The sequence below is a fragment of the Mustela erminea genome, chromosome 2 (assembly GCF_009829155.1).
Source record: "Mustela erminea isolate mMusErm1 chromosome 2, mMusErm1.Pri, whole genome shotgun sequence".
NCBI lineage: Eukaryota > Metazoa > Chordata > Mammalia > Carnivora > Mustelidae > Mustela > Mustela erminea.
Window position 1 is genome coordinate 54,054,552 of NC_045615.1, and position 27,939 is coordinate 54,082,490.

Here is a 27,939-nt window from a genome sequence, read left to right on the forward strand (position 1 = left end):
TGAGCCACGCAGACATCCCCCAAACTCTGATCTTTGATCCAACTCCGTCTTTACAATAGACGGGACCTCTCTGTGAGAGCCAAGAATGGCCTCTGAACTGTTTTTACAATCCCTACCATCTCTATCTTTCTGTGTGAACTCCCCCTCACTGCTCCCGCTGGTCCTTCAAGCACCTGCGTGGGAGAAAAACCCACCCAAAAGGCGGATGAAAGAACCCCCGTCTCCCAGTAGCCTTGACTTTTATTCTAAAACTCACCTCTGGCATCCTAATTCTCAGCAATTCTTCTCGACTCTTAAACACAGCTTTTAAGTTTCAGGTGACCATTTTTGCCTGCAGGCTTAACAAAACTCAGAGAAAGTGTCCTCAGGGCTGCCAAACTCAAAGAGCTGGGTGGGAAGATGAAAGGATGCACCCGGTTTGCTTGAGACAGACTGATAGGGTGGTCTCTCTCTTTTTTTTTTTTCCCCTCCCCATCCACATGGACTCTGTAAGCTCATATGATAAAAAGTGGGAATTAATATTCTCGATACGTTCACTCCCAGACACTGGGCCACAGGTTTTTCCAGTAGCTCTGCAGATTGTGTAATTCTGAACCTCTGAGAATGAGTGGCCCCCTGGGCTCCCCCCTCTGCCCCAGTCCAACCTTCTGAGACGGTTTCCACAATTCCGAAGCAGTCCCCAGGACACAGTGGTAACGAAAAGAAAATATCAGGTCTGGGGAGACCCACTTTTGGTCCTGTGCCATTTGCTGCTTGGTGATGGAGGGCTAGAGGAGCTGGATTAAAGCCCAAACAAGGAAGCAGAGTTCCTTTGCATCAGAGCCCAGAATGGCTGAGGAGAGGCTGAAAGAAAAGGTTTGAAGAGTAAAGGTCAGGAGCTAAGAGAGGGTCCCTTGAGAGGGCAGTAGGGGGCAGGTCACTGTGCAGCATGGAGGGGCTGCTGTATAAACAGGGATGTGGGGAGAGAGGAAGGGAACCGGAAGAAGCGCTCTGTGAGATCTGAGGCTTCGAGAAGGGATAAGTGGAAGGAGCTCAGAGAAGCAGGGGAGGCATAATTTAGGGCAGCTACCTTGAGAGTAGAAGAGACTCAAGTAGACATTTATGATTTTCAGAGCAACTCAGCAACCTAGAAGTAGACCCAGAGGGCTTGTTCAGGGCCGGTCATCTTTAGCTGTGGAAGTGAGAAAAACCTGCAGCAGCTCTAGCTGGCAAGAGATTTAGAGTAGAAGTGAGTTCCCTGGAGATGCGGAGGAGAGCAGAGGAGGGTTTGTGGCAGGACATCAAGAAAGATTGAGGGAGGTCTTCCCTGAGAACCAAGGGTGGCCCGTGTGCCTTTTGTGAGTGAGAGATGAAAGGTCAGAAACCGGGAGCTTCACAGGTGGGGATCTTGGCAGGTGGAGATGCTAATGAGGGTGAAACCCAGAGCACACCTACACCGGCCGAAAGATAACGTGGGATGCTGTGAAGGTTACCAGAATAACTCAGGGCAAAGAACTGTGATTCATGGTGATTTTGAATCTGAGAGTTTGATAGGAATAAAATGAGTGGAAAGAAAGACCCTGAGGCAGGTACTGCTGGGCTGGGGGTAGGCACTGGGGGATTCGGGGCTGGGAACTGAAATAGATCACGAATGGCAGAACAAAAGAACCAGAAGGGCGGTAGAAAAAGCCAGCCCTCCAGATCGAACAACGCCCCAGAAGTGGTCTTGAAAAGGACCGGACCAGAACTCCTCCTCTTGGCCTTGGCATTAGCTCAAGGGAGTGGTCTTCATAGCAGGGACTGTGAGGGAGACCCTGTTACTCGGAAGATCCAGGTGCGGTTAATGTGAGTAGGTGAAGGAACGGTGGAGAGCGCGATTCAGGATGTAGGGAAGTTTGTCCTTAGGAGGATTAAAGTTCCAGAAAGATCTGTGCAGGTGTTAAGAAGAACAGTTCTTAATCTTAGATGCACAAAAGAATAACCCAGAGAGTGCTCAAAGAAAAGTCCCAATACCCACACTAATTAGGTCAGAACCTTCGGGTTGGGAGCCTGGAGCAAGTCTTTTTTTTTTTCTTCTTCTTCTTCTTTTGAGCAAGTCTTTTTTGAAGCTTCTCCAACTGAGTCTTCTGTGCCGGGCTGGAGAGCTACTGATTGAGGAAGGATGAGAGTGGGGAGGGGGAGCCGGTGGGCCCAAAGAAGGAAGAGGTGTTTGGAAAGGTTGTATTTATAGGCGATGGGTGTTAGAGAAGCAGAGAGATGGCAGAGACTGGTGGGGAGCCCTGGCAGGCAGGGTGCCAAGATAGCAGAATTCAGGTAAGAAAGGGCCTTTCTAAAAATCAGCCCCAAGGTTCCAGTTCAAGCACGGATGTTAGGCAGCGTTTCTGGGACCGAACTAATTGTCTCTTCAGTATGTCGGCTAGACCGTTTACCTATAACTAGGATTTTGGTATTTTTACATTATTAAAAGGCCATGAGGTGCAGGAAAGCCTTATCCATTATTCATATTTGTTTCAGGCTAAGTGCTGGATCCCCAGATGCTGAGAATTTATAAATGTCTATTTGGAAAGCACTGACCATGATGCAAACTGCTCCTGGGTTGAGTTTACTGCTTAAACCTGATTGTCAGTCTTTCTCGGTGTTGGCCATTTGCATTTCTTTTCACCAATTAAAACAATTAAAATTATTTTATTGAATTACTACCTTTTCTTGCACAGATTTGTGTGTTTCTTTTGGGAAGCAAGGTCGAGAGTACCTAAGTATGAGAACTATGTGAATGAATATAAAATACGTGTATCAAACATTTCAAATATAATGTAGAGCTCCAAAGTGTGCTTTTTACAATGATTTTTCTCAGAATGGTTAAAAGATTTGCCTTAATCAGATCCCACAGCTCCACTACAAATACAGTTTTCCCTATGCAGAATTTAAGCCTAGGATGATTTCTATCCTGACAGGGCCTTAGAAGCAGCACATCTGCAAGGAATGTAAAGGAAAGAACCATAAGCTTGACACCACAGCTGCGCTTTCCTATCATTTATTCAACATCACAAACTCTTACAAGGTCACCCATCAAAAATAGATCCTGTGTCTCATCCTCTCCGTGGACCCAACCTGCCACACTCTGCTTTCATGACCCAGAACTACTTTCTGGATGGAAATTCCAGAAGGAAATACTTTGATGTGTAGAAAAAAAATTCTTCCCTTGGTTTCCTTGACACATTTTTTCTTCCATGTCTCCTCTTTCTCCTCTGGGTTCTTATCCTTCTATAGCTCCCTCTGCTGGCTGCCCTGGCTCACCCCCTGCAAAGGCAGGGCTCCCCATTGTCCCCTGTGTTTAGGGTGTGGCTCTTCCAGCAACTCACATTACAGAGGGGAGTGGGGAGGATCTAGCCTGCAGCCAGCTGCCTGGGCTTGAAGCCTGCTTTCTCCATTCAACGGTTGTGTGCCCTAGAACAATTTACTTAATTTTTATTTGCCCTGAATTGAACATCTGAAAAATGGGGTTAATGGTATCTTACAGGGTTGCCATAAAGATTAAATGAGTTAATAAGCATTTAGAATCGTGCCCAGCGCATAGGGAGTTCTTGGTAATGCTTGTTATTTTCAATATTACATCATTCATTCCTGAGTCTCTACTTCAGGATCTGCTCTCTATCCAGAAAGCCACACCTGGATTTCTAACTATCCCTGGGCATCGTAGTCCTGATGTCTCAGGCAAAACTCTAGTTTGATATTTCTCAAAGCAAAGTCATCATGTCCACACCCTAGAGCTACCTGCCCCGAAGCGTTTGCTGTTACTTAGAGGCACCTCCGATCTTCTGCTCTGCCCATGCACTGTGGGTCACCAGGTCCCACAGGGGTTCCTATAGATCCTTCCACAACTCATTCCCTTCTCACTCCTCTATCCTCCGCCCAGATCTACCTCTCTTTTCTTCTTGATGCTATCTTTTCACTGATGTCAGACGAATATTTCCAATGTATATTTTCAATCACATCTTTCACTGGTGGTAATCTGTCCACTGGCTCTCCAGTAACTCAAGGCGCTGAGTCTCAACTCCTCTCTCTGGCAGTTGAGGTTCACTCAATAAAACTCCTATGTATCATTCCGGGCTTCCCGGAAATAGTATGCTCATAGGAAGTCTGTATTTACTGTTCCCTCTGTGTTTCTTCCCGCTGCTCTCTTCACCTTGGTATTTTGTATTTTTTTCTCATGATGCTGGTCAAACCCTCCCTTTCATTTGGGCTAATTTCAAATATCATCTCTTTTCCACATGTCCTAAAAATGATACTATGCCCCCACCTCTCCTGAACTGCCTCCCGTAGAACTTTGCATTCATCTCTAGCATTTATCGGACTCTGACTTGTCTCCCCGTCCTTGGCATACTTCTTTTATTCCTCCTTCTAGATTATAACTTCTTCAAAGCCACTCTATCCTTTAAAGCTTCAAATGGGATAAAATGAATCGCAATAATAGCACCAGGAATTAAGCTCATTTATTCTGCAAAGCAGCAGCCTGTTGTCAAATGCTAACCTTCTTCCTCACAGTCCTCATAAAAAGAATGGGGAAGCATATAAATGAAGTGGCACACAAGAGGAACATACAGTGTGAGCAATTACGCCAATTCCTTTTATAGGAAGCACACAGCTGAGATAAACATGGAAGCACATTATTTACCATCCACATCTCGTTGCCAAATTCTTCTACTTCTTCTAAATTTTTCATTAAAGGAAATCAAGGAAGGTAAACAAAAGTAGCCCTTGGGAGGAATCAGCACAACGGAAACCACTCATTTATCAGCATGGCCTAAGAGAAATGTCTTTTTTTTTTTTTTTTTACTCCCCACTGCATCTTTTGGGGCTAGACGCTTAGGTTCACGCATTGGGCGTGAACCCACACACATACACACATGCACACACACACACACCCCTTCTCTGGGTGTGCTCCACCACATCACATGTTGGCTTTGGTGTGAAGGGAGAGGAGGAGGTTTGGCAGGAGGGACGTACCTTCAGGGCATCCTGCGTATCGTCCAGACAGTAGACTCGAACACTGTACTCCAGAGAGGAGCAGCAAAGTGGCCCGAAGATGGCCAGCTTCAGGCGCTTCACAGCAGCTTTGGTGGTGGACTGCCCGACCAGGGCATAGGTGCTAAGGTTCTCCGTGAGGAGGTGGCAAGCCTCTGCATCCAGCTGAATGTAGCAGGGGGTGGTGAAGTTCTCCTCCCCAACCACCACCACATCCTGAAGGAGAGGATGAAAGGAGCCGTGACTGAGCCACTGCGGGTCCCGGGGCCGCCACCGGCAGCCAGGCAGACACAGCCGCATCTCTTCTGCAAGGGTGATCATCCTTTTCCCTGTATTTTTTTTTTTTCCTTTCTTCGGCTTTATTATACCCTATTTCCATTCTTAATCATTGTCTCCCTTGCCCTTGCCTTCATATTGCTAATATTTTTTATTTAGATGTCCCCTATTTAGCATTTTTTTTCCATCTGCGAGTCTACATTACTGGAATCAACATAAAATTCCAAAAGAAATTCATGAATTATCCTCTTAATTTCAGTGCACCTGAGTTTATTACCGATTTCTGAAAATTTAATGTTTGAATCTCTAAGGGTCTGACTGAATCTAGAAGTACTGTCATTATAGAGTAGTAAGTTTTCCCTAAAAATCTAGGGGTTCAAAAGGTTTAGAGAAATTAAGGAATTATGCAACACCATTCTACATTGTTTTCCCAAACTCACCTGTCAATTACTTTTCAAAGCAGTACACTGCTTTTTCTCAGTAATCTGGGCTGCTAGACCCTAGAGAAAGTACAATATAGCAAGCTCAATGCTTTTCTCTGGTAAAACAGCCTATCCGTTCAGCTTTTGAAAATATTTAGCAAGAAATAAAAATAAATGGAAGTGCTGAATATTGTTAAAATAGTTACAAATTCAACTAAGTTTTGATTTATGCAAATGGCTCAGGCCAGAGAAGAAAATCATCTGAAAGGCCAAGTGTAGGACCTATAAACCAAGGGTCAAAATTCCACATGCATCTCAGGGCAGCCAGGTAATAGGAACTTGTGAAGCAGGTAGGGCAGAAGACAATAGGGAGTGGGGGAGACTGGGGCAAAGTGGAGCACAAGCCTGTCTAAAGAGCTCAGCCTCTACTGGGCTCAGCTCATCACAGCTATGCAGACATGCAAGACCCAGTGAGAAAACCACCCTGAATTTTTCAAGAGAAGCTGGTAGTTCACATTTTTCATGTGAAATTTTCCAACTTTTAATTAATTCAAATTTAAAAGAAAACTCCATGTGGGAGAAATAAAATACATGCGTGGGCCTGATTCTGCCTCCCCATTAGGCTACTTTCTCTCCACAGAGGCAGGAACTACATCTGCTTTGATTCCCACAGCAGCTCAGTGGGCCTGGCTCATGGGGAGCAAATAGCTATTTGTCAAAAAAAAAAAAAAAAAATGAATGAATGTGTCATCATAAATTGAGTCTCTGGGGCTGAACAAAGATATGAAAGAAGTTGCCACCTCAGGTGGTTGTTTATTAGCTAGGCCTTGCAACATCATCTGAACGACAGTGGTCGGGGGGGTAATGCCATCCACGAAATCATTTCTTCAACTGTGCCTATCCTGAAAGATGAAGCTCAAACCGCACCGGCAAAGAAAGAAACTCAGTACCTTCAAGTTTATTTTAGCCCAAAAGGACACCTGAAAATAAGTTTTGTTTTGTTTTGTTTTTCCCCTCCAGCAGGGTGAGGGCAATCCTTGAAACGAATCCATGAAGCATGTCACAGAAAGCCCCCAGTAAGACATAGTAGAGAATAAAGATGCACCCTGTCCCTGCCGCAGGTCTAGGAGTGCATTCTTAAGCATCGCCCTGTTCTACTCTTCTTATTTCTTTGTTTCATTTTGTTGTTGTTGTTACTGTTATTATTACTGAAGTCCAGAAATAAGGTAATAGGGTATCAAGCAGAGTCTTGTGCAAACAATTCAGAATCACTTGAGATTAAGACTTTGGGATGTTTTCGAGATAAATCATTTCAAGCTTAAATGGACTGGAAGTTAGGTCTGGCTAAGTCTGGTCATAATTTAACATAAAGCATACACTTAGACTTTAGTTTTGGATTTTCGGTCCTCTGGCAAGGAGTGATCCCCTCATGTGGCCAAGAGAACATGTCCTTAAGAAGGAAATTATAGTAATCCCAGGGATGCCTTTCTAATTGTAATACTACTTTTTCCTATAATATTAAAGGCTTGACTCTTCATGTACAATTTTTTTCTAAAAATTTCTTTCCTAAAAGAGAAATACCACAAGTAATCACAAAGTATATAATATATAGATTGGATGCTTTGTAATGATTACACGAAAATACAGGGGTAGCTTTCAAAACTATTAGACATTTTTTGATGAACATATTCCTGAAATATGCCTTCTTTGGAATATTCTAAAATGTAATGTTTAAGTGGGCAATTTCCCACCTAAACAACAGATACTGTCTTTTCAAGGGATGACTTGAAAATATGCAAGCTGGTTTTGTTTTTAGTTACTGGGTATAAAATCTTCATGGTAAATCTAACAAATTCTTTTGTTTGTAACTTCAGGTGCTAATTGAAGAATTCTGATGTGAAGAACAGGATCTGTTTAAGGCACTAAGCCTTAGGAAGTTATGATGGGAATCGCCACAGAGAGCCAAGACACCACAGGTGTTCTTCATTCTAGCAGAGCTTAGGAGAGGCACCCTTTCTGTTTTCCCAAGTTCAGTTCAGAAGAACTATATTCCCTGTATGCGTCTACAATGTCTACCATTTTCTGACCCAGGTGCAATGTTTTTCTACCTGCAAATTTCAAAAGTATATAGATGTTTCCTATCCTAAAACATAGTATGTATGTTCCAACAGGGACTTGTGTAAGACTCTCAAATATACTTTCCCCTAGGAGTTAGCAAATGCTTGACCACCACTTTCTTTGTGCCTACCCATCAGTAGATAGAGCATTCAGGAACCCGTCTCTCTCCCTCCTTCCCTTCTTCTCATATACTCTCTTCCCCTCTCTCTCTTCTTTTGAGGGTAAACTAAAATTCAATTCATGTTCTGCTTTCAAAATAAAAAGCTTCCCATAATTACTCCAGTTTGTTTGCATGATTTTTTCTTGTGTTCCGTCTTTATCCTAATGGATGCTCACCTCCCACTGTCCCTGTGCTGCCTGGTTCTTGAGCTGTATCTTCCAGTCTTCGGTATTGGGATCTGCGCAGTGATGCATGGTGAGAATGACAGGGCGGGTCAGCAGAGCTCCGGGAGGCCCACAGCTCACCACAGGGGTCAAGAGTGTCTGGGTGTCTTCCATGGGAGGCCTAGGAGAAAAGCAGAGATTGACACCAGTGACATTTGCATAGCATCCACTTACTACGTACTCATTGAGGTTTTTAGATCTGAAGTTTTACAAATTGTTTCTTGGGAGTTTTTAATGTTTTTTGTTTTTTAGGTTTTGTTTTTGTTTTTGTTTTTGTTTTTGTTGTTGTTGTTGTTGTTGTTGGAGGGAGAGGGAGAATTAAATGGGAAGAAATGTCCTTTATACCAAGACTTTATTTAATCTTCATGACTGGAGATATTTATGGTAACAGTGAATCAGCCAGTATCTCTTTGATCTCCTTCCCCCAGACACAGGTCTGCCTCTGGTAATTTCCTCTGAATTCATGTACCAATACTTTTAGGATGGAACAAGAAGGAACAGAGTCCTTGGGAGATTACATAACCATCTTTTTTGATAATACTTGCCACTGCTCTCACAGGGTTTTACATACTTTTATTTTTTTAGGACCTAACTTGAGAAATACTTCAAAAAAAAAAAAAATCACTTCAGAGTAAGGACACCCTAGAGCTAAATTTCCAAATGACTTTCAGGAATAATCTAGGCTAGTAGAGCAGATTCATGCTTTCAAATATGACCAGAGAGAATATAGAACTGTATTCTATAGTTCTAGAATTTAAAATGAAATCTACTTGTATACTTCATACTCAGAGACTCTGGGTGGAAAAAACTTCAAAGATCTAAATTCTTTATTTCCACATTTTTAAAAATTGTCTTAAGACCTTTCCCTAACATGAGTGTAATCAACAAACAAAAGGAAAGATTAACACAAGGTATCAGTTGATATGTGAGCAGTAGTTCCAAATTATTGAATGGATTGCTCAAAGTCTTACAGCTAACAAGTGCTAGCACTGGGACTAAAGCCAATGCCTTCTGAACAACAATATTCATAACTACTCTGTCAGAACAGTGTGGCTAAGAACTCTCGAACTCAGAGTTCCAGAGGAGGCAGGGCCCTTGGGGTCAGCAAGCACCACCGTCCATTCAAAGGAGGAACCCCTCTACAATATGCTGACATATGGATAGTGCTTCAAACACATTCAAAATTGTACTCCACTCCTACTGGGGGACATCTCATCTATTACCAATTCAAATCTACAGAAATTCTTAGGATAAATGCAATTTGCCTTCCTGACACTTCTCTTCACATATCTTTGGCCTGCTTTCTCTCCACTTTGGCATCAGAGCCTTTCAAATATTTAGAGATTGTTATGATGCCTCTGAAAACTCTTCTTTATTTCAGACCAAATAGCCTCAATTTTTGAACTTCAACTAGAAAAGGATGGTTTCCAGATATCTCCCCATATTTCTATCTTCACTTTTATATAGATGTCTGTTAGTATTCCAACGTCTTCACCGAGCTGTGCATCTGGAAATGAATATTATGCTTACATAGCCAGCATAGTAGGCTACTATTTTCCTTGACTTGGAATATGTAGTTGTATAAATGCCTCACTGAACTGTTGCCTTAGATTATTCTCAGTCAAGTAATTATTTATAAATATTATTGCAGGCTTCAGTTACATAGGAAGATGGAGATAATATGGTTAAGCATCTCCTTTATAAAATGAGGCAATGGAACCCCAAGAAGATCAAGTAATTTGTTAAAGCTAAACACTCAGTGTATTCCTAACATGAAAGGCTCTTAGGCTAAGTCTATAGTTTTGTGGTTGCAGTGATGGTTTTTGAACCTATGTACAGAAATTTGTATTTAGCTATTTAATTTCACCTTAAGATTCAGAGAAAATTCAGGTCATCTATTTCTTAATGCTGTCTTTCTTCCAAATATTGGCCAAATATTCCAGTCTTTTAGCCACTGTAAATCTAATATGCCTGCCATTTATGGTCTCGTTCCAATCATTGATAGCATTATAGTACAAAAATATGGAAAAGACCTTTTCAAAAATATACTCTAAGACTCTCTCCAGTCTGACATCAATAATCTGAATTTGTTGGTTTAGCCAAATATAAACCAGTTAAAAGATACATTGTCCGATTCACATCTTTCCATTTTATTCACATGGATATTATAGTGGACATATCAAATTCCCTTATAATTGTGATGGTCACTTAAGAAGGATTTTCCTTTAAGATTTTTTTCTTTGTTTATGGTTAATATATTAATTACTAAATAATCTAGAAGTTAGCTTATATCTATAGTTCACCCTAATTTAACACTCAATGAATGATGGCAGCTGATATATATATATATATATATATATATATATATATATATATATATCTGTGTGTGTGTATTTGGAACACATATACTTGGAATACAATTCTCCACGGATCTTTCAAGTTTCTGTATGTCTTTTCAAGACAACTATATAGCAATCACCTTGGAAGATAAAGATACTACTTATTTTTAGAGCAAATGGCAAACATGTCTACTTCCTATTATAAAAAACTCAAGTTCTCTAAGCTAGAGGTCCTTCCTGGAATGCAACCAATGAGTAGGTAGATATCATGTGATTTTCTCTGCTTCTCCCTTTTGGAACTGAGGTGTTAGGGCTTGGCACAAAAATGGTAAAACTCTTGATTGTGCTACTGCTGTGAGTAACAAACTGTCCTTTGTCTCTGACCCAGGAGTCTTGTGTCATCTATCAACATCCACAGAACTGTGGCAGTTATGGTAAAGAAAAATCCTTGAGAGTCCTTAGCTCTTGACAATTATTATCCTTTTGACATATTTTCTCCTTGGTAAGACTTGGTTATCACTGCTACCTCTCATTCTAAAATTTTGCAAGGATCTCACCAATTTATGGCTTTTCTTTCTTCCTAATTAGAAAATAAAAATACTTTTTATCTCCTTTTAGTCTTTGCCATCTTTCTATCCTGAATGAATAATGACACAGTTTTATTAAATCTAAACTTATCAAAGTACTTAGAAATGTATTTTTTGGAATAAATGTATTTTTGGGAGTAATACAATTATTAAGAAGTCTTTACCATCCCCTTTACCCCTTAGTTTTCATTTCCCTTTAACCCAGTTTTTCTTCCTTACTTCTACTCTGAAATTCATTCTCTTAGTACATGGGTGAAGTTCTGGTCTCACTGTCGCATAGTTAATATTATACTATCTGTCCTAAGCAGTAGCCTTATTCTTGCTAATTCTACTTTTTCTACCATGATGGAAAAAAAAAATACATTTTTGTGAGCACTACTCTTACCTTTCAGTTACAAGTGTACCTTGAGAAGTGAGCATGAAACTTTTAAGGAAGGAGATTTAAGTGGAATCCATTTCAAGTGGTCCTTGCAATATAGTTGGCGATTGGAAACATCTGTCTCTCAGTCTGCTGTTAGCAGCCGGTGCTTGAGGCAGAAAGAGGAGGGGTTCTTCTCCTCACTGAGTTGGAACAGAAGGGAGCAGCCTCCCTGCTGGGTTGGGGAGCTGTCAGACCCGTACTCCCCAAGCACACCCCTGGCATGCAATATTGATGGGCACCATTCTTGGAGGAGGGATAGCAAGGGAAGGAAGGGGCAGTAGGTGTCAAAAGAATTTATTAACCCACTGAGGTGCAAGAATGTAATGAATAGGGAAGTGGTGAAGCGGAATTCAAGATGGGGAATGAAAAACAAAGAAGAAATCATGATAAGAATCTTTCTGTTTTCAAGATGAAAGAAGTAGTATTGAAATTGGAAACATTTCCAAGCATATATGGAAGCAGTGACCTAGGGAAGATTAAAGATTTAACGGTGTGAAACCAAAGGTTAGAACGTTTAAGTCCACAGTTCCTTTCTTTCCATGAAGAGAGGATAATAAAATACACAGAACAAAACTAGTAGAAAATACATATAAAGAAGCCTGACTCATGTTTTTGCAGTGGGCTCCACCCCTTATGTCGCACGTGTTACCTGAGATACTTCAGCGAACAGTCTCTCAAAATGAACTGCAGATGACATGGAAATGAACACGGAGCAAAAATCAGCTGCAGAAGCAGCAATTAAGTCAAAAGTCAGTAAGGAACAAAAATTAAAGTTTTCAAGGCTTTTCAATGTCCAGCGAGAATGATATGGTAAATGCTGGGTGGATTCTGAAGCCTCTGGGACAAAGCCCCTCAGAGAGGAGTTTGTGTTTCCTGTCAGAAAGATTTTTCTCATCCCTTGCTTGCTGTTATCAAGTGAGGAGAACTTCTACACAGAAGGGCATAATTTACAAAACTTTCATAAAAGCAATTGCATTTGCTGCTCACGGCACACCTGGAAGGATAAGTATTTATTTTACTTCTTTTTCAGGAAGAGGAAACTGAAATCTAGAGATATTAACACACTTGCCTACGGCCTCCAAACTAGTAACAGGCAAAGCTAGATTTCAAGCACAAGTGATTTAGTTTCTTTCACAGAGTGGTGTGTTTTGGGTGGTTTATCTGGGTTTAGGGCCTTGAGACTTTTTTTTTTTTTTTTTGCCTATTTGCTAGAGCAAGCTCAACATTACTTCTTGAAGAGAATCTGTCTCCTTCCACCTCTGTGGAGACAAGATGCCTTCTATTAACATACATGTCTTTTGTCAGGTCCCTCAGGATGACAATCCCACCCAAGCCTCAGCTGCCTTTTGAAGCACACGGTTTCACGTATAACTGGCAACTTGAAATATTTGCACTCTGGGTATCTGACAGGGAATATCTAACTCACCGGCTATCAAAAGCTCAATTGAGGAAAAAAAAAAATTATGGAAGCCGCTCTGAAAGGCTTGCCACCATTTCCCTAAACAAGCCAGAATCTATCCCTGGACGAAGCCAGAACAACGAAGTATTATGCTCTGACTGAACTGATGAATCCTTGTGGAATTATTTTACTGTATTTATATTGGACCTTATACCATCTATAAACGTGGAGGGACACTAACAGAAGGAGCCCTGTGAAAACTCATTGCTGTCTTTATTTTAAGGATGTTGTTCATTGTATTTTTTTTTTAAAGATTTTATTTATTCATTTGTCATAGAGAGAGAAGCGAGAGCAAGCACAGGCAGACAGAGTGGCAGGCAGAGGCAGAGGGAGAAGCAGGCTCCCCACCAAGCAAGGAGCCCGATGTGGGACTCGATCCCAGGACGCCGGGATCATGACCTGAGCCGAAGGCAGCCGCTTAACCAACTGAGCCACCCAGGCGTCCCTGATGTTCATTGTATTAACAAAGAAAAAATGTCTTCTTTATGTGGAATGAAAGGAGAAATACATGAACTTCTTTTGGGCGTATTTTTCCTCATGGACACACAGATTTTGAAACTTATCACATTCCCCTCTTGAAAACTTTGGAATAGTAAATTCATGACCTAGTACCAGGAAATATACTGGGAATCACACGATATGTTTTATACTTTTAACTGCTCACCTGACTTTGTTATCTTTTCAAATCTTATCTTTTCTCATTTTCTCATTTTTTTCATCCACTTATTTACTATTTTTTCCTCTCATTGTAAAGACTGTGTTTTCATAAATCACCTTGAACCATTTCTTTATAAGTAGGACTGCGGTATGTGAACACTGTGGAGAACAGTGAGAGAATAAGATTTAAATCTACCTGGACTCCACTCTTTTCCCACTATACCTATAGCCTTCCTACAGCTGTATGTTGAAATAAGAGCTTGAGGACTCAAAAGGGGAATATCATTGAGTTTCTCCAAGAAATAATAATGTCAACTATTATTTTACCAAGTTCCAAAAACATCTTAAAGAAATGAAAACTTTCTGCTATACAATTACTTACGTAACAGAATTTTGGCCCTCTAGCCTAACATACTTTTTGTTATTTATCCTCGGCACCTATATATAACAGTTTACATTGTCTCACCACTAACTCACACCATGAACCCTTCTCAACCTGGATTTCATCCTTTGGAAAACTTCTAAAGGCCACCAATGTCCGGCCCCCGACAATTCCAGTGATTTCTTGCATTATTCTCTTTCTTTACATTTTACTTTTAATGATACCTGTGTCAACCGCGTCAACCACTTCACCATCTTGAAACTCTCTTTACTTTTGATTTTTTCTCCATAACACTTACAATCATTCATTCTTTCATTCAGAAACATTCACTGAGGAGCTGCTCGGTATTCCTTACCATGCCAGATGCAAACTCCGTGTTTATCTGCCTTATCCTTATGTGTTCTGTTTAGCTTGGCTCATCACACCCAAACCTTAAATAGGAATGTTTCTCAAAGATCTCTCCCCTGTTCTCTTCTTTCTGCCTCTGCATCGTTTTCCCCCTCAGAGGCTCCACACCCTGGTGACTCCCGGACTGTCTCTCCAGCATTAATCACAGATCCCTATCCGCACACACTACCCACATCAAACTCAGAATTTGTCCTTCCTCCTTGAACCAGTTGCACTCCCAATTTTCCCAGTGCCCCAGGCTTCTACATATTCATATTGTATTTCGTCACTTTTCTGCAACACTTCTAACCGGTGGTGAAATCTTTTTTTTTTTTTTTTTTTCCTCCTGAATTGTATTTCCCTTTCCATCCTCCAGACTCAGGCTCAGGCCTGGCTTCTTCCCCTACCCCCTCACAGCTCAGCCAGGCATCCAGCCTCCAGGGAGTCTTCCTGTTCCCTCCACCAACTCATCCAGCCTACCTTCCTCACCAGTTCAATCTTTAAAATGCACCGTGATTCTCATATCACTCGGCGGCTCACAGTCCTTTCATGGCGGGCCCCACAGTGTACCAAAAAAATTCTATTTACCTTTCTATTTGGAATGTCTAAGTTGATTTCCTGGCCTTTTGAGAAAAAAGCTAAGCAAGGACAGAACACATAGAAAGGGGAAATTAACCTTGGTATTTTGAATTCAGATTATTTTTCAATAAGAAATGACAAAGAGCAAAATTTCAGTCTGAGACAGACTTGGTCTTTTTTTGTTTGTTTGTTTTTATTTTAAACTGCTACTGCATATAAGGCAAAAAGATCCACATTAGTGCCATTCATCATGGAAATTGTATCCACGGGGGAAACAGAGTCTCCACGGCCTCTCCCGAGATCTGTAAAGTGGGAGAGGTAGAAATCACAAGCACGGCCTTGCGGCTTTGCCCCTTGTCAGAGACAGCTTGTCCCATCTCTGCAGCTCATTTAGGCTGCTCAGTCTGCCATTCAGGGCTCTCTCTTAGAGCACATTCAGTAATGATAAGGCCCCCTTGTCACATCCACTCTGCCACATGTAATTAAGTTCACGCCTCCCTTTAGACAGTTCACATCAGCAGATGACCAGCTGGATACCAGCCAGCTGGAAAAACACCCAGTTTGGGATGCAATAAAGGGAATCGGAGAGAAAGAGAATGGACAAAAATGGCCAAAATTGTCCTGCGAGTGAGTTGAAGCACCATTCATATCTCCTGATGTCCTCCCAATCTTCTCTTAGAAGTTCTGTCTCAGATCACGTGAGGATAGAAAGGGTCCTCAGTGAGCAGCAGAAAGAAAGTATGTTCAAGAATGCCCTAAGGAAGGAGCAGAGGCTCGGTGTGCCTCGGTGCTGTCTACAAAGGAGGGATGGATGGCTTGTGAGAGAGCGGAAGAGCCTCGTGGTGAGGTCACCTGGCTGTGAATTCTGCTTTCCCTCAGCTGTTAACTGTGAAAGCTCGGCTTCGTGACTCGTTTTCCCTGGGGCACTAGTTTTTTGATCTTTAAATTGGAACTCAGCATAACTCACAGAGCTGTAGTGAGGGGAAAAAAATGAGATTAAAAGTAGGGTGAATAAATGGAACTATGTCTTCTGCTGTTAAGATATCCTAAAACACATTCTTGTCCCTGTGCTTCTACAAGAAAAATGCATCTTGTTCACAACAAGAAAAGAAGTGAAGAGAGGACTTTCTCATTATTTGTCACGGGGATCTTCCTGTGTTTGTGCCTCGATTCATGGTCTCTTGTGTGTATTTTCTTTTTGAGATTTCAGGGGTTTCTCTAGCTTCATTTTTATAAACAGAACTTCTCTGATGTGCACTGAGTTCAACAGAGTGATTCCCTCTGTACCTAAGTTCAGGGGGCGGGGATAGTGAGAGGTGATTTATAGTTTCCTTTTCTTTAGAGTCAAAGGCAGAGAAACCTCAAAGCAGAAGTGTCTAGCTTTACTAATTATTTGTTTTCTCTTTCTTTCATCTAAAATGCACCATTATAGGCTCCCGGCTAGCTCAGTCGGTGGAGCATGAGACTCTTAAAATGCGCCATTATTCTGGCCAGGGTGCTGGCTATGTCATGGGAGGGAAAACCCTACAAGGTGCGTGAATGCACACACACTGAAGCTTCAGCACCCCCCGGAGCAGCCCCGGCAGGCTTGATGGTGGTGGTCAGACGGAGGGTCAGAGACGCGAACGCCCCCCCGCTTCTCAGCATAAAGTACAAGCCAATCCTCACTTCTGTTTCAATAAAGTGTCATGTTGGCAAAGGCCTCGAGGGGGATAGATGAACGTGGTGCCAACCTTGACTCTGGACAGGAGGAAGAAGACAGAATGCAGATACAGGGATCTTAGAGATGGCCGCTCTTCATTTCTCCTGCGGCAAAAGAAGGGCGCACTGTGGGTCTGTGAATGTTACTTTGCCTTGGGAATGAAGAAAATGAATATTGGATGTGAGTAAATACGAGCCTCATAGTAATTTTCTGTTGCTCAAATTTAAGACATGAATAAGGCTCAAGAAACTCTGCCATTTTCTTAGACAGGCTAGTGTTTGTCTAGGCGGAAGGAGACCACCTGAGGGAAAAAAATGTTCTGGGTCCTGCAGATTATAAATGCCAATATCTCCACCCGAGAGCATGATAAAAGAGCTCTTCGGCTTTTGAAGAACAAGACTGAAAATGGATGTTTTTCTGAGGATGAGAGAGGGAAGGCAGAAGGTGTAATGCGTTATAATGGTAACCCAGTTCAACATTTGTCACTCAGGCTTTGTATGTGCAGCTCAGGACCGAAGAGCTGATGCCTTTCTCCTTGGGAAAAACAATGATAATTACATGTAAGGATCTTCATTTCAACAACGTCTTTTATTTTAAGATCTCAGTGTACTTCAGAAGCCTTAATCCATCAGGCCTTTCAAGCACTATTTAGTGCACGCGTTTTATGTGGGAACTAACCAAGAGAGACCATTTGTTAGATTGTTAGAGGCCAGACGGAAAATCGCATTTAGGACTTCTAAACCTCCTTGTTATTTTTACTTAAAATCACCTCATCTTTATGATTAGGACACATCCAAAACTAAGCCTTATGATCCAATCTAGCTTTAATCAACCCTAGATCCCTTTAGAAAGGCTCCATACGGAATTTGTAAGTGCTGAACACAAGAAGGAGGTTGATAACATGTAAGCTAGGGGGAGTCACGAAAAGAAGAAGCCGCAGGTGAGGATAAAGTACCAGGCTGACGTGGGGGTGGGAGGTCAGAGGTTAAGGGGTTGTCTAATCTCTGTGGCCTTTGACCCTATAATGGGAAAGGGCTGGATTCCTGAGCCAGGCCACATGAAGCTGATGTCTCTGTGTCTACCCACGTATCTCTGTAGACGATCTATGGATCACATTTCTGGCCTTTTTTTTTTCAGCTATAATGGCCCCATGTCCACTTGAGAAAAGGTCTCTGGCCCTCAGCCCATACTCAAGATCTGCAAAAGTGTCTGAAGCTTCAAAGATAAAGAGAAGCTGACCTTTTAGAGGTCTAGGAGAAAAAAGGTTATGTTGGAAGCAGGGCACTCAAGACAAAAATATGTTGGGTTTATTCTTTCGATTGTACAATTCTCCTCCAGGTCAGACATTGATAAAGTCAAGCGCACCAGAAAAAGCATATTTACCTCATATTTTCTTTCCTGTGTACAGTCACATACATTTCGTAGACTCTCCCTTGGGGAATGGCCCCAGCGGGAATCAGCAAGCTTACTCCTGAATAGCAAAAGAGAAAAGCAGTCACATAAGACCTATGAATCAAAAGGAAACTTCACAGAATGCCTTTGAAGCAAGTGAAAGGGAACGAGAGTTTGTGGCCATGTAGCCACAAGCCTGCTTTTTCTCTAAAGACATGTAAATATTCAAAGCTGCCTTGCCTTCCTTCCTTATTGGCCTTGTTTGTTACCACAGCTCCCTCTGAACTGTTATGGAATTACTCAAAGGAATGATGTCATTTTTTAAACTCTTGTTTTATTTAAGGAATAGACAGATGGTTCCACTGTTGTTTTCCTTGTAAAACGAGGGGAAAACCAACAACCGCTCTTCAAATTTCAAACAGCTGTAATGATGCATCATTTCTAATTTAAGGAAAAAAATCCCCGCAAAATTCAAAGTCAGGGAAATTGTAACATCCATGATATCAAAAAGCATTGATTTCTGAAATATCTGGTTAGCATCAGTGTTTTGCCATAACAGAATAATAACTGGTGAAGAACTCCTTTCATCATGGACAACTCTAGGAAATGATCAGACAACTGCTAGTTTTTAGTCACAGCAGGCCAAGCAAGTTTTTACGTAGTTGCTAACTGATACCATTTTGTAGGGGGTGGGGGTCAAGCTTGTTCTAAATTAACAGGGCCTAGAGCAGCTGCTTGGCAATTTGAGCTTGTATCAGAATCACCTGGAGACTTGCTCAAACCCAGATCACTGGGTCTCACCTTCAGGGTTTCTGACTCAGGGGCCGTAGAGAATTTGTACTTCTCGTAAGCTGCTAGGAGACGCCAATGATGGCCATCTGAGGACACACTGTAAGAAGAGGCCCGCCTCATGCAGCGTCATCGCAAAGAATAATTCAGGGTGGGCAGCAACCTGAAGATACTCGTCTCCACGATTTTATTCCAATAAATGGGGTTTCTTTTCAGCTCATTAAAAATTTATGGAGCACCATGGCAAGTATCCTGTTTGGCAGAATGGGGAATGCCAAGAAGTAAAAGACAGTGTTCCTGTCTTTGAGTAACTTATAATTTCATTAGCGAGGAAATGGAATATGCCGAATGAGCAGAGGGCAATAAGGAAACTTGCCCGACCGTGCTGGAAAGTCTCAAGAATAAAGATTGGAGTGTGAAGAGAGTTATTCAAAGGCCTTTGTATGACTGGTTGAAAATGTTGAGTCTTGGCCTTCTTGAGAAGGAAAGTTAACATCAGAGCTGTGGTGCTATGGGAAGCAGGATGGCATCTAGGGTATAGAATAGTTTGTTTGCTGAGGCACAGAGTGGATGCAGGAAGACCACACATGGGCCTACCGACCTTTGGTATTTTTATGTTTTCTAATGGGAACAATAAAATGTACCGTTACATTTTAGGAATGAAATAAAACTGTGAATGTAAAGTAGTAAGAGTAAGGCCTAACACAGGTTAGGAAACTTGCTGTAAAATAATATATGTAAATTACCACTGCCTAGTACACAGAAAGTGTTTACTACATGTTATCTTCCTCAAGAATCCTTTATAATAATTCATATATGAAAAAGTGACAGGTGTAGAAATGGGAAGGAAATGTAGAATCCGGTGAATATCATGAAAAAAAAAAAAAAAACCTGCCTTGAGAGTAATATCATGTTCAAGCAATAAAGGAACCAGAGAATATATTTTGATCTATTTATTTGATAAACTTTAAAAAAATGTATTTTACGTCATTATTTCAAAGAGCATACATTAGCATGAGAATTAAAGAGAAAAAGGTGAAAAAACATATATAATATATGATCTCAGCTATGTAAAATGTATAGATAAAAGGAAAAATGATATTCCATTAAGGGTTTTAATTTATTAAAATATACTTTTAAAGGGATGGTGTGACAAATTGGCAAGGCATTGAAATGGGGGACTGAATAAGAGAAAGAATCAAAGACAAGTTCATATTCAGATCTGCAGATCCACTGGTTCTATACAGAACTTGGCTTATGGCTATTTACACATTATATTATTTGTTTATGCCACATGAGGATTTTGGTCAATCAAATTGTTCCTTTTTGCTGTATTTGCAAAATACTTAGTCTTGTCCAAAAGAGCTAAGATAGACTCACAGAGGAATCCATTAACCCTCTTAGGACCAATAGACACAAACTCCTTGCTGATTTAAAAATATTAAATTTAATCAAAGATTATCAGTCACTAACGTAAATTCACCTTGAAAGACCTTTATAAGACTTATTTTCTAGAAGCAGATAACTAAATGATAAGCTGAAAAAAGTATATACTACACATAATAAGGTTGTGATTCCAGACAGATCCATCAGAGGTGGGCGTGGGTACCTTACAAATACCTTGAGGTTAAAGACTGTGTAATAAAGAGTTAATAGATAAAGATTTGATGTCTACCATGATGTCCTCTGATCTAAAAATTAGTATTCTGAAGTACTGCTTCCTACAGTAAATTGGAAGCGACCCAACTAATATGTTTTCTAATTAATTTGTCCTTTTAAAGTGTGATGACAACAGTGAGCACTTCTCGCTTGCCGTTGCCTTCTGAAGCTCTATTAAAAAGAAGGTCAGTGACAGTTCTAAATTACACCTTGGCAGAAAGTTGTGAGTATAATATTTCTAGAGGAAGTGTTTTCAGAGTTGGTTGGAGAAAGATGAGTGGTTTGGCTGATTTTGTCTGAAGTACTGTTGATTTACATCAAAAGTGGATTTGGGTTAGATTAGACTACAACTAACTTTTCATGCCTCGTGAGAACAAACAAATGAAAAAGATTTGGGTATAAAAATACGTTTTCAAGAGCTGTGTAACTTAAATATCTAGGAATTACCTGAATTGGGAACAATGAGGTGACCCCCCAGAGAGTTGAAGGTGCCAAACGCAGTACAGGATGGGTCAGTCTGCCTCGCTAGACTCTGATTCTTCACGTTGAGGGCCTCATTCTCCAACAAGGACTGGGTCATCTGAGGAGACAGCTTTGATGCGAACTCAGAGAGGTCATCTTGGGGGGTGACTGCACCTGAGGTGTTGTAGACTTTGATTTTCAGGTTGGGCAGTGGATCCAGAATTGGAGAGTTAGTCATTGGGATTTTGTCTGAGACATCATGCAAAGCATAGACGGGTCCTCTGTACATGGCTGCGGCCGATGTGAGGTCTGGGGGTACCACCAGGAGATCTGAGTCAGAAAGAGAAAAAAAGTCCATTTGCATTCTCCATTCAGGCAACTTCTATTTAGTCAGGCTCCCCTGAGACCTTCTGAGCCAAAAACAAACGAACTCAGTCAATATTAGAGATGGATAGACTCTAAGGTTCTGTTGGAAACAGGGCAATTAGAATACTATGATCCAGTTTATTATTGGCTACAAACAAAAAGACAAGTTCATTCTAAATTTTGCTTTCAAGTCTACTCATTGCTCCTAAGTCAACAGACTGGATTTGAAGATAGTGATCCCAACTCAGTGACTTAGTAAATAGTTTCCCTTGTCTGTACTGGATTTGAGGTCATCCATCTGTACACCACTTTATTCATGTCAATGCAAGGTGTCTTGTCAAGAGGCAAAAAAAAAAAAAAAAAAAAAAAAAGGAGATGTAAGAAATCAGTCAACCAATCTCTGTGCTTTTTTAAAGTGAACATCTAAAAGTATGACAGAGAAACCTGTTAAGAAAAAAAAAAAAAAGATTTATGCATCTTGCCACCTGTGGTTTGTTATAGGAATGAGGTCAACAGAATAATGAATAAAACAGACCCAAAGCCATGTCTTCATGGAGCTTATGTTTGAGCTGAATGACATGACCTGAGGGTCGCTGATTCTGACACCACCCAGGGATGCTGCTGACACGCGCACATCGCAGGTGTGAAGTGCAATGTCAACTGACCTTGTCTCGCTGCCTTGATGTTCACGGGCTGAAAGCCTCCATTGAGTGCTGAGGAGTCAATAATATCAGACTCAAAGTCGCGATGGTTCTTGCGATACACAAATAGGGCCACCACTACAGAAATGGCCAGGCAAACTATCACAGCTATCACGATGCCGACATACAGAGCAACATCATCTGAGTCAGGAGCAGCTGGGGAGGACAAGGAAACATTGGACCAACTGCTTAGAGAAATTTCCTACAATACACAACCATATTGCTGTAATTTTTTTCAGACATTTATTGCTTTTTTTATAGGTTAATTTCAAATCTATTTCAAAAGCTATATAAAACGACTGTGGCCTTTCAGTGGAAAATTATCTCTGATTTCTTTTCCTTTCTCACTCTGCATCTATCCACCCACTAATCTATCTTAAATTGGGCAGCATAACAGACCATTTATTAGAAGGTATAAAAAGAAACTGGAACTGAAACCATCCCAACCCACAGGGAAACAAGCACAGCTCATTACTAATTTCAGGTGAAAAAGTTTGGAAGGCTGATTTGAATTCACCGATAGCTCTCCAAAAGCATAAACATAAATACTCTGTTAGAAATAGCCAGCATGTTTGGAATCTGTGTATTTATTGAACTAGAATATTTTCCTACATATCCTTCCAAGTCATAAAATTACTTTCCGTAACACTCTTCTCCCTTTCCCCTAAATCAAGGAAGGGGTGGCCGGGAATGGTATCCATAACTAAGCAAAACAAATATTAGAAGAAAACATGATGGATTTGAAAGGTGTGCTTTCAGGAGACCCGGATCTGGGAAGCAGAGGTCAATGCAGATAACTCCGGGCTTTTGGTACAGATTCGGTATCACTTCTGAGAACCGTGAGCTTCTCATGGCCACTGGTCAGAGAGTTACATCTGAGCTACTCGTTACTGAATCAAATACGTCTGGATGGTGCACTGAGTAACATAAAGGCCTGGTTCAGGGATCAGAAAGGTCAGACTGCCCCCGAAGGCATTAAGCATTGGACCAACATAGTGTGCAGTCTGCTGGGGGTCTGTTTCTGGGTAAAGCCAGAGGAAAATTCCTGTAAATGTTGCATATTGCCTTGGTAGCACAGAACCCGCTTTAGAACACGCTTCGATCAGACTGTGCACGGTAATAGAAGCTGATAATTGAAACAAAATGAACAGAATGAAACCTTTCCAGAACTCCGCAGGCACCTTTAAGTCTGTTTTTAGTTTAGCGTGACCCACAAACATTTTCAGCAAAGTTAACCAACGTTTTTCCATTCACTGCAAAAGAGGTGATTAAACTGGTGTTTTAGGGGGTCAAGAACAGCATTTTTATGCTCCTTTTATACATCCATGATTTGGAGGAAAGGGAATTTTCAGATATTTAAGTCCCAGGGACTCCTAAGAGTTGAGGAGTCAGGACTCTGTCCTAAGACTCATAGCCACCCAGTTGATAAGGGCAAATGACTCTTCATGTAGATTGTCAGTGGCTCACCCAAACTCTGGGGTCACAGTTTCTTTGACACATGGATAGTATAAAGGAATTCACTGTTGGAAACTGCTCATCTCTTTTGGCATTTTGTGTTTAAATGCACAGCATGTGACATATATATATATATATATATATATATATATATATATGTTTTTTTTACTACTATCTTTCTCAAAGTTTCCAGAATATCAACTTTCGCATCAGTCAAGTCGATATTGACAGATCTTTACAGAATCCCGGTGACAGCCTGAACCCCCTGACTGTGTGAGCCCCGCTTTCTGAGTGCAGACAACACTACACTGCTGGGCAGAATTCGAGGCCTGTCGCAGCATTCTGAACTCCAGCCAGAATATTCTATCTAAATCCTTAAGGTCTTACTTCACCAGGCTGTAATTACGTCCCCGACCTGCATCCTTCCTAACTCAACAGATCTGTCTTTTCTTAACCCTTTTCTTTTTAGCATCTAAACCCGGCACTTTATTAGATCAGCCTATTTCCCGATATGGTTTGTCAGCTATCGGGACTGCCTGGCAGACTGAGAGATGTGAAAGCTGGCAGAGGCTTACAATGACCCTCCTTTCTTCTCTTCAACAGTGGAAATCTAATTTGTTTTTCATGTTAGAATATATTAGGTGCCTATTTCCTGTGTGCACATCTGTGATCCAAAGAAAGGTAAACTTGAACTGGGGGCAATCACATTAAATGATTATTCAGCAACATAAAAACCAAACATCAAACTTACAAGAAAATCCATATTCATTCTGGGTTCTCTGTTCAGTTGAAATAGGATAAAGGAAACCTTGAAAAGAACAAAAAATGAAACAAAAATGGGAACAAAATCAAATTAATGAGGGAAACGAAATAAGAAGCATGAAAAATGGTTTAATTAAAAGAAAAGGAAAAGAAACCTGTGGTCCTTTAAAATTCTGGTTCAGTACAGAATTATGATTTCGCATCTCCTGTCTGTTCTGGAGCCTCACCAAGAATTAATAAGTAGGCAGATTGAATTTCAGAGCAAAACTGGTCTCGAGTCACTAACTTTGGAGTGCTTAAAGTCTTTCTTTTATTGAGCATAAACTCTAATGGATCTAATTTATTTCAGACATCAAGGGTCATTAGCATAAGGAAAATCTTTTTTCCTTATCCCTGCCATATGCTTTAATTCCCAGGACATATTCAGCAAGGCTCTAAGCAGTTTTTTTCTTTTTTATTTAATCATAACAGCTTGCTCTTGGTCTAATAGAACTAAAGAAGACCTGTCATCGTTGGTCAAAGGTTAAATACCCATTTACTGAGCTGACCAGAGACCACCCTTCCTCCCTCCATCTCAAATCCATTTTTTGGATTTTTTTGGTTGTTTCTTGTCCCTCCATTTAAAAGGAATCCAATAGGTTTTGCCCTGGGACTAAGCAGTTTGTCGATGCAATGGAAACTGGATGCTTTTTATTAGAAATCATTCAGAAATCAATAGGGCCTAGAGGTTATAAGGTTATTTATTTTAGGGCATCAGAGGAATAGTGTACATTGAGAGACATGAAAACTTCATCTCAGCAATAAATGCAGAGATAACATGAGCAGTTTTATTTTTCTTTCTTTTTAATGTATGGCAGGTAGGAAAGATGAGGATGATGATGATGATGATAAAAATAACGTCAGGAAGAAGAGTGGGAGAAAACATTTACAAATGCGGAATACAAAATTTTTGAAATGAAGACTGTATAGAAAATTTCAAAGTGTAACTTAAAACTGGCATCCCAAGTTTTCTCATATTTAATATTCTGTAACACACGAATTGATTAGATGATACAGTATCACTGGATTCATCAAATTAAAATGAATAAGAGGCATATGAATAAACTTTCCTGGTAATACTCAAGGGCAAAAAGTGTAGAGAAACTGCAAGAATCACAATTAATTGGTTCAAAAATCAAAGGTCCGTAGTGCTCTCATACTAAAGGTAACTCTTAAATCATGTCTCAGGTAGATCCTCTGTAGTTTGCAGAACACTCAGTTCTTACAGGCTATTTACCTGTTTTGGGGACCTAATTTTGCGGAAACATGCAGTGCTACCTTAATGAAAGAGAGGTTTGCTGTAGCACAGACAAGTTTGCTCTGAATTAATTTTTAATGCTTTATTTTAGAGCAATGATTGCAACCTCCTACTCAGTTTTATAAATATTATATTCCTTATTCCAGTTGTCTGAGTCCATGTATTAGGTTTGATTTTCATTTTTAAACACTTCTGCCTGGTAATAACCTTTTTCCATTTGTATTCTGTGAACTCAATAAAAGGACATCTGGGACAGATACAGGCACTGGAAGAAAGGTGGTTTATTTTCAAACCCAAAGACTTGAGACCATATGAGGTCACGGCCAGCAGAGGAGACAAGGTAACTGATGTTGTCACTCTGGCAGGGAAGGTGTTAAGTAGAGGGATGTCAAAAGATTCATTTCTTGCAGGTTAGAAGGCCTGGAAACCAGTGTGAAGGACGACATCTGGGGATGGTCTGAAGTTCACCTTGAAAATTTTGATAAGAATCAGTGTGGGCCTGCTGGAGTAAGCAGGAGAGCTGTGTCTTACAGAAGGAGAAGGCTTCCTCCAGACAGACATAACACGATTGGAAATTTCTCCATATGAAGCAGTTCTGGGCATGCCTTGGCTTCTACCTCCTTTTCCCAACAGAATCCCTGTTCTTGACAGGCAGACCAAGGAATAATCAAAAGGAATGTTATAATTTTGATTTTAATCTCAACTTCTCCATATTTATGTCGATCTGCACAAATCAGTAAATATTTTGGTGGCTTATGGTATTCATCTGAGACTTCTATTTCATTCTAGGCACAGATCTGGAATTCATTCACTCATTCATTCATTCGGCTAACAAATACTCTTAAACCCTATTATATACTAGGTTCTATTCTAGGCATGGGGTAGGGTGGCTCACAAGATGGGAAAAGTCCCTGCTTTTGCTTTAGTTTAACAGAAAATAAACAAGTAAAAATAATAGATAAGATCGATTCAAATGCTGAAAAAATTTATTTTGAACAATAGAACAAAAGAATGTAATGTGACTGGAGATAAAGAGATGGTCAACTTAGGAAATCCAGGAATAAATTCTTTTGAACTGGGATTTGAGGGCGCCTGGGTGACTAAGTCCCGTAAGTGTCAGCATCTTGATTTCAGCTCAGGTCATTATCTCAGAGTCTTGAGATCAAGAGCCCTATGTGTATGGGGCTCAGCACTCAGCAGGAACTCTGCCCCTCCCCCTCCTCCCTGTCCCTCTTTCTCTCTCAGAGAAATAAATAAATCTTCAAAAAAAAAAAAAAGAAAAGAAAAAGAAAAGAAAAGGGATTTGAGCTAAAACGTGAACAGTGAGGAAGAATGAGCTAAGCTGAGTTCAGGAGGGAAGGATGGTCCAGAGAGGGACAGTAAATGCGGAAGTCCTGACATAAAAATGGAATGGTGGGAGGGAGCAAGTGAGAGCAAGAGGGAGGAGGCAGGCTCCGAGGGGTGAGGAGAAGCCACATGTGGGCCTGATGGGCCATGATGAAGCATTTTGATTTTATCCTGAAGGAAATAAAAATCCTGTGATCGAATGTAATTTTGAAAAGAGTGCTTTGGTTTTTCTCTAGATAATGGAGAGCAAAGGGAGCAAAGGTGACAAGATTTTATGGATGTTTTTTGTGACACATGGCTTGGGAGATGTCTATCAGTAGGCCTATCAATAGAGTTGATTAAGTATTTGCATCAAGGCAGTTCAAAAATAAAATAGAAATTAAAAAAAAAAAATGAAAGCCTCCCCATGAGTTATTCCTCATAGCCAGTGAGGACCAATCTAGCCAAACTGTTATTTTCTTACATGGGCAAATTTAAAACAGACCAGAGTATTAAGTATACTCACTAATGGTTCAACAGCCCAATTTACTCTGTTATGGAAACACTGATAAAGAGTTTTGGAAGGCAACTTTATAAAACTTTTTCCATCCTTTTCAAAACACTTCTGCAACTACAGAGCTAAAGCATCACTTAGGAGCCTGCGAATCGGAAAAGAAGGGGATTATTGTTCCATCCCCTAAACGAGGGGAACAGAGAATCACTTTTTAGAGTTTGTTTTTAGGCTTCTCCATCTGATCCTTCTCTCACGGAACCACAGGGGACATTTTCCTCAGCTAATGAGGTGACCCTGCTGGGAGCAGTCCTGGCCATAATGAAAAATAACATCTCTGGCCGAACATGGTGCAAAATAATTGTTTTTCGTGTCCCAATCAACAGCCTGGCTCATAAGTTAGGGATTTCAGTTAACTTTCTTACTACTTGAAAGTAAGCCATCAAAAAAGGCACCAGGGCTCTTGGCCAAGGCAGGGACACCGAGTTTTTCATTTTTCAGT

At 40.8% G+C, this 27,939-nt stretch overlaps 1 protein-coding gene across 2 annotated transcripts in view; it reads right to left on the reverse strand.

Annotated features, from left to right (window-relative positions):
* The window catches only part of UNC5C (unc-5 netrin receptor C), a 352,673-nt gene that overhangs the window by 22,103 nt on the left and 302,631 nt on the right, over positions 1-27,939 (reverse strand). The window contains exons 8-13 of one of the 2 annotated variants that reach the window (XM_032332944.1): positions 24,293-24,349; positions 22,051-22,242; positions 21,005-21,349; positions 18,101-18,188; positions 8,157-8,325; positions 4,987-5,220 (exon numbers count right to left, since the gene is read on the reverse strand). In XM_032332944.1, the coding sequence (XP_032188835.1) occupies positions 4,987-5,220; positions 8,157-8,325; positions 18,101-18,188; positions 21,005-21,349; positions 22,051-22,242; positions 24,293-24,349 (1,085 nt within the window). The remainder of the gene's footprint in view (positions 1-4,986; positions 5,221-8,156; positions 8,326-18,100; positions 18,189-21,004; positions 21,350-22,050; positions 22,243-24,292; positions 24,350-27,939) is intronic. The other variant, XM_032332945.1, reaches the window with a different exon arrangement.